Source organism: Carlito syrichta, unplaced genomic scaffold (assembly GCF_000164805.1).
Source record: "Carlito syrichta isolate Samal-C Ts95f unplaced genomic scaffold, Tarsius_syrichta-2.0.1 Scaffold99371, whole genome shotgun sequence".
Lineage (NCBI taxonomy): Eukaryota > Metazoa > Chordata > Mammalia > Primates > Tarsiidae > Carlito > Carlito syrichta.
Window position 1 is genome coordinate 133,159 of NW_007043467.1, and position 7,400 is coordinate 140,558.

A 7,400-nucleotide genomic window follows, 5' to 3' on the forward strand; every position below is an offset into this window, starting at 1 on the left:
TTCATGGCCTTTGAGTGGTCTTCATTTTTTTCCTAGCACCTGACCATGTTCCAGAGACATGAAGTTGCTGGATCATTTAAATATATAATTAATCTTTACAGTGTCCCATAATGGAATTCTAAGATATAAATGTAACTATAGATATTTCTTAGTGCATAGATTGGTAAATTTATCATTGCCAATAATCACCATTTCCTAGATAAGAAAGCAGAGATGAAAAAGAAGAGTTAAGTAATAACTACCCACAATATCCTACAGCCAGGAAATATGACAACTGGGATTTCAATTTGAGTATATCTGATTTTAAGCCACACCCTCTTTCTACCTTGCAGATACTTTCACATCATGTTGTATCTACTGAACATCAACTCTTTGAGCACATTACATTTCATGTCTTTAAGAAAGACTAGAATTATTTTTCTTTATCATTACAATTCAAGTCTCTCAATCAAACCTAATATGCTTCTGAGTTAAAAATCCACAGAAGAGGGCAACCCCTTCAGGTCCCCTCCCGCTGTGGGAGCTTCTTAATAAATCCTGCTTTAAACACACACACACACACACACACGCAGAAGAAACCATACAAAGAAGTTGCAAAATACTTGATCACATAAAGCATAATGTTTGCTTATGCTTTAATTAATATGACATGATGATATAGATTTTTACATATATCTACTCCACAGCACATTTGAAGAGAATAAGGACAATGTCTGACCAAAGTATCAGATCCTGAGGTTAGGGACAAGTTCTTATTTATCTCTATATATCAAAGGCTATACACAGTAGACATCCAATATCCAATTGTTGATGAAAGACGAAATCAATAATTATCAACTTCTAAAATAAATATTTTAAGGTACCTGAAACATTTTCTTAACATAAAAAAGGACTCCAATTCTTTTTTTTTTTTTAAGTATTTGATCAGCAGATAAACTTCCTACCTCTCGATCCTTGAGTTTCATGGCAAGAACCAACTGATGCCTGTGGTTAGTGAGAGCCTCCCGGTAATTTCCTTTAGAGAAGAATGCAGAGCCCAGATTCCCATGAGCCCGGCATTCTCCTGTCTGGTCACCTGAATTGGATTTTAAAAAAAAGATAAAAATCTTCTAAGTTATAGTGTTATTTATAATCTATAACAGCCATCTTAATTTAAGAGTCACAGATTTATTAGCTAATGCTTCTTCCACAAGAACCTATGTGGGGAGTTGTGATCCTAGAACTTTATTCCCTGGACAACAACTGCTACTGTTAAACAACTGCAGTCAGGGACTTTGGTCCTTTTCTGGAAACAAGAGCTTGACAAAAACCAGCTATTGTGTGAGTCTCCCCGTTGCTCTGCTAATAACCTTTGATTCTGAACAACGATCAGCTTGTTGTTTCAGTCATTTAACTCCAAATCTACTATAATACTTTGTTTCTTTATAAGAATGCTGGTGGCAGAATCACAATATCCCTTCTCATATTGCAATCCTGAAAGTCCTTGAATAATTGCCATAATGACCATCATAATCATAAGCTATACTTATATTATAAATGAGGAAACTGTGGTGCAGAGAGGTTAGAAAACTTGCCCAAAGACACATAGGTAGTAAATGGCAGTCAGAATTCTGAACTCAGCAGTCTGGCTCCATGGTATACACACTTAACCTCTCACTATACTAATCACCCCCACAAAATTATGATGTATTCTAATGGTGGAAAAAATTAAAATTAAGATGAAAGATTCACCCATCAAAACTATCATTTGGGATATTAAATTTGTGAGCCCAGATTGCCTCTCTGAAGAGGGTAAGGAATATGTTAATCCATATCTCTTGGCCTTTTGGGAGTCATGGTACCTTATACAAAAAAAAGCCTTAAGAGCTGAGTACTCCAAAACAGAAATCATTCTAGAGACACTCACTTTTCATTTCACATGTTATTCCCATTCACGTCAGATTAATCAGCTTTGTTTGCTTCCTTTATGCATTAAAATAAAAGAAAGAAGCATAACTCTACCTAAGGTCTTGGCTACATCCAAGTCCTGCTGCATATATCCAGTGCTCTTCTCTGTGTTTCCAAGAGACCAGTAAGCACTGCTCAGGGCAGAGAAAACAGAGCCTCTCAGTTTGAGGCTGCAGGTGCCAATCTTCAAAGCAGCTTCTAAGACAACTACAGAGGCCCCATGATGTCCAGCCGTCAGGAGTTCCTGCCCAACCACAGACACGACCACAAAGGGACTCTTGTCCAGTTTCATTTTTTGAAGCTGCTGATAAGTGGGCTCGAGAGAGTCTGAAAATAAACAACAACAATAATAACAAAATACACAGGAGAAGGATGATACACAAAACAATCTTTTCTAATATTATCTGGAAACAAATGTTTATCAAACCTTAGATGTGCTATGTCTATTAAAACTCTTCAGCCTTTAATCTAGCACCACCCAACCTGTCCACTTATGTGACTAGTACCACAAACTGCAATCTAATAATTTCCCGCTCCTCACTCTTGTGCACATGTCACACATACTTTTTCTGGTAATTTTTTTTTATCAAGATGTGCCATTTTTCCTAAATAGTTTCCCTCTTCTGTTCTGCTCCCCTCTCAAAATATTACAAGACCACCTCTCAAGTCCCACCTGTATTTGGAATATCCCCAGGTCTTGCTGCATGCATTAATCTTTGTATCCAAATTTGTGTTGTATTTGTAGTGTTAGTATTGCACAGATTGGACATTAACTATTTTGGAATTGTTCCGCATGTGTTGTTTTAAAATATTTTCCCAGCTAATCCAAAGATTGCTACAAAACTGCTTAATATAGCTCCATAGCAAGTGGTACAATGTGGGCATTCAATAAAAAACTCGGCAACCCCCTCGAGTCCCCTCCTACTCTAGGAGCTTTTCTGTCCTCTCAATAAATTCTACTTTCTCACAAAAAATAAAAATAAAATAAAAACTCACCATTCCCTAGCATCTCTGGCATTTGATAAATGTTTGTTTACTTGAGATGGAGTACCACTCTGTCACCCAGGCTAGAGTGCAGTGACATGATCATGGCTCACCGCAGCCTCAATCTCCTGAGCTCAGACTATCCTTACACCTCAGTCTCCTGAATAACTGAGACTACAGGCACATCCCACCACACCTGGCTAATTTTTTTTATTTTTTATATTTGTTTTGGTAGAGATAAGGTCTACCTACACTATCTAGGCTAGAGATAAGTGTTTGTTAAACTTTAATATGAATCACTAGTTAATAAAACCTGTCCATATTTTTTTCCTAGAATATGCAATAAAGGAAGTTCTTTCAACAAAATTCTCACTGGTAACCCAGTGTCTTCTGCTTCTGAGACCAATATGACCAAATTTAAAACTATTATTAATTTTTGTTTGGTCACAAATGAAACCATACAGAAATCATCTGAGTTTATTAAGGTAAGGTGGAAAATAAAAGTAATGTTGGTCTCATTTTGTTTCCATGTAATATTTAAAAGTCATAGATTAGGGGTCCATAAGCTACAAGGAAAGTCTTTCTATTTGAAGGTTTGAATGTAGATAACCTCCAGGCTCTTTCTCCCTCTTTTTTTCTTTAAAGACAATTGCAGAGTTATTAACCATAGTCCTACCATGAGATGGCACTTATAAAACACTATTATTAGCTTTCCTGAAAAACAATTTCACATTAGTTTTGCTACTATCCACATGTAAAAAAAAAAGTTTTAAAGGGGTTGGTCTCTTTAAATCTTGAAGCCTACAGTACTACATTAAAATGTAATTTTTACAATTTATGACTTTGAATCTAAGTTCTCCACTAAAAAGCTCTCGCCTGAATCAACATTACCACAGAAACCTGGAAACCTAGTAGTGCCTAAAGCATTTTTTCCCTTCAATCAGATCACTAAACAGAGAACAAAGAACATTTTTACACCTCTCAAGATGCAAGCAGTGCATAGTATCAGTAAACACTAGCTAAGTATAGGCACAAGAACCCAAGAATTGCTAGAATAAAAAAGAAAAATACCACACTAAAATACTATAAAGAGAATTAGGGTGGTATCTTCTGATGAGTTTGGCAGTCAATAATGATCACATCATCACCCCACTAGCCAATTTTAAAAAACAGAAATAGTAAAATTTTCAAGCTGAAAAGACTTAGAAAAAGGCTCATTTTAGAAATGAAGAATCTGAGTATTTAAGTGACTCACTCAAGAACAAAGAGCTTGGGACAGAGCCAAGATATAAGAACCCATTGCAGGGCTCTTGATACTACATCAAGCAAGATTCTTAGTTGCTAGCAATAGAAACCAATCCTTTCAAAAGAAGATACACAAGCAGCTAACAGGTACATGGAAAAAATGCTCAGCCTCAATAATCACCAGAGAAATGCAAATCAAAACTATAATGCGAAACCACCTAACTCCAGTAAGGATGACTATCATTAATAAGTCAAAAAACAACACATGCTGGTGCAGGTGTGGAGAAAATGAAACACTTCTACACTGTTGGTGGGAGTGCAATCTAGAAAGCAGTATGGCAATTCCTAAATTGACCTTCCATATGATCCAACAATCCCTCTCCGGGGAATATACCCGGAGGAACAGAAATCATTCTACAAAAAAGACACCTGCACAGGTATGTTTATAGCCACACTATTCACAAAAGCAAAAACATGGAACATCCTTACTGCCCGTCGAAAGTGGACTGGATTAAAAAAAAATGTGGTACATATACATAGAAGTATTATGCAGCCATAAAGAAGAACAAAATCATGGACTTCACAGCAAATTGAATAGAGTTGTAGACCATCATACTTAATGTTCTATTACAGAAACAAAGAACTGACTACTGCATGTTCTCACTCATAAGTGGGACCTGAATATTAAACACATTAGCCCAAGCGAGGGATGGGCAGTCACTGGGCAGTGCCGAGGGTGGGGACATGTAACAACACAAAGGGTACCTGGTCCCAAACCTGGGGAAGTGAGGGCCATTTAAAGGCCCAAACTTCACCTGCATGCAGCTTACTTGTATAGTTAATCCTTACTTGTACCCCACATCTCTAGAATAAAATAAACTTTAAAACAAAACAACAAAAAATAAACCAATCTTGACTGCTTTTAAGTAGAAACAAAACAGACTGAGTGACTACTGGTAAGGGTAGAAAACTAGACCTCCATACCCACAGTCAAAATCATGCCATAAAAGCTGCCTGGTGAAGGTAACATAACTGTTGCAACTGACCACTGGGTGCTGTAGCTTGCTTTACTGCCCTCCAACCACTGAATGTCACCCTTGGAAAATGGATGTCACTGTTGCCAACTCCACCACCAGAACAAATTCTGTGCTACCTTTTCATATTTGAATCTTCAGCTCCTGATTCAAAGACAGGGTCCTAGCTGCAAAGGAAAATGGGGAAATTAGGATCTGATGATTTCATATTTATAGTGTAAGGCAGGAAGAAGTGTAGGATGGGGGATACCCTAAAAACAGAAGACTGTTAAAACACTGACATCCCAAAATGACTGATGGCTAGAAGATACTATGCTTTAGTTGGTGGTCTTTTTTCCCATAGCAAACATGGCTAAGTTAGAAAAAGAGTCATCTTTCTAATTGAGCCTCTAAATTTATACAATAGTAGAAAGAAATGAGAACACTGTCACAGAGTATTAAGAGAAATAATTGAACAATTCCCAAAAAAGAAAGATTGATTATACAAATTTTTACTAGATGAGAATGAAACTGAAGAAATGAGTAGAAAATAAAATTTCCATTTGTAGTATACAGAAAAGACAATATAAATACATTAAAAGATAAATTATAGGGGCTGGGTATGGTGGGTGATGCTTGTAATCCCAGTGCTTTGGGAAGCAGAATCAAGAGAATCTCTTGATGCTAGGAGTTTGAGACCAACCTATGCAAAATAGTGAGCCCTCATCTCCACTGCACTCCAGTCTGGGGCAACAGAGTGAGACTCCAACTCAAAGAGAAACAAAAAAGAAAAAAAGAAAAGCTGGGTATGGCGGGGTACACCTGCAATGCTAGCTACTTGGGAGGCTGAGGTAGGAGGATTGGAGGATTGCTTATGTCCAGAAGTTTGAGGTTATAGTGACTAAGAACATGCCACCACACTCCAGCCTGGGGGACAGAGCAATGACACAAAGATAAATATAAGGCTAATACAAAACATATGCTATAAAAGTTTGGAAAAGGGAGTGATTATCAAGGGCAATTGGAAAACTACCTGGAAGCAAAACTTGATTTCTTGAAAAAAGGGCAGAACTTAGACAAGTCTCTGCCATATTCCAAGAATGGAAAATATTTATGCAGAAGGTATCAGCAGAAGACAGGTACATGGAATGATGAGGAATGCTAAGTAGGCCAGCTTGAAATGACCACAGAATATCTGTAGAGCAGAAAGCTGATGGAGAAACACTGACCTACAGATAGAGACCTATATTTCTTTCTTTTTTCTTTTGAGTTGGAGTCTCACTCTGTCGCCCAGACTGAGTGCAGTGGCCGCTCCCGGCCACTGCAGCCTCGACCTGCTGGGCTCCGGCGATCCTTCCGCCTCAGCCTTCCAAGTAGCCGGAATTACAGGCGCGCGCTACCATGCCCGGCTAATTTTTTTTTTTTTATTGTAGAGATGAGGTCTCGCTGCCCGTGGGTCTTGAACCCGCGGGCTCAGGCAATCCACTCACCTCAGCCTCCCAAAGGCGCGGGATTACAGGCTGAGCCACCGAGCCCGGCTTGAGACCTATATTTCAAAGCCCATAGCCTCAGTCTCTCACTTTGTCAAATGTATAGGTCTTAATTGTACTGATGGTTATTCAACTCTATACATGTATACATGTATACATGTACATATTTGTGTACATGTATTATTTATATATACATATACATATATATGAGTATATCTATGCATGCGCACAGATACACAAAAAGTTCATTTCACTGTACATAAATTTTTTAAAATTTTAAATATCAAATTTCTCTGCTTTAGGCTGCAATTATGTCTCATTGGTCCATGACCACTAAGCAGAAGCTCTAGTTAGCAGCTGTACTGTTTTTGATGAATAAAATTGGTAAGATAAGTTTTTTTAATGTATAGATGATCACTAAGATTCTTTCCAACTCTATTAGTCTATTATTTTAATTCCTATTTTAGAGAAACAGGCTATTAGCAAAGGGACTAACTTTGTAATTTTATCCAGCTAGGTGGAATAGTTTTGGCAGACTATAGCTATTAAGATGTTTTTCTTTCTAGAATCTATGCATAATACATGAAATAGCCAATGTCAAACCAACTCCATAAGAACATAAAAGCCAGCCAGGCTCGGTGGCTCAGCCTGTAATACCGCGCCTCTGGGAGGCTGAGGTGAGTGGATTGCCAGAGCCCGCGGGTTCGAGACCCGCCTGGGC

At 37.9% G+C, this 7,400-nt stretch overlaps 1 protein-coding gene across 1 annotated transcript in view; it reads right to left on the minus strand.

Moving 5' to 3' along the window:
* Window positions 1–796: 796 nt before the first annotated feature.
* LOC110596091 (tetratricopeptide repeat protein 28-like) overlaps window positions 797–7,400 on the minus strand; it is an 11,486-nt gene continuing 4,882 nt past the window's right edge. Inside the window, exons 2-3 of the mRNA XM_021715146.1 lie at window positions 2,002–2,274; window positions 797–1,075 (exon numbers count right to left, since the gene is read on the minus strand). Of these exons, the coding sequence (XP_021570821.1) occupies window positions 855–1,075; window positions 2,002–2,274 (494 nt within the window). The 3' untranslated portion in view covers window positions 797–854. The remainder of the gene's footprint in view (window positions 1,076–2,001; window positions 2,275–7,400) is intronic.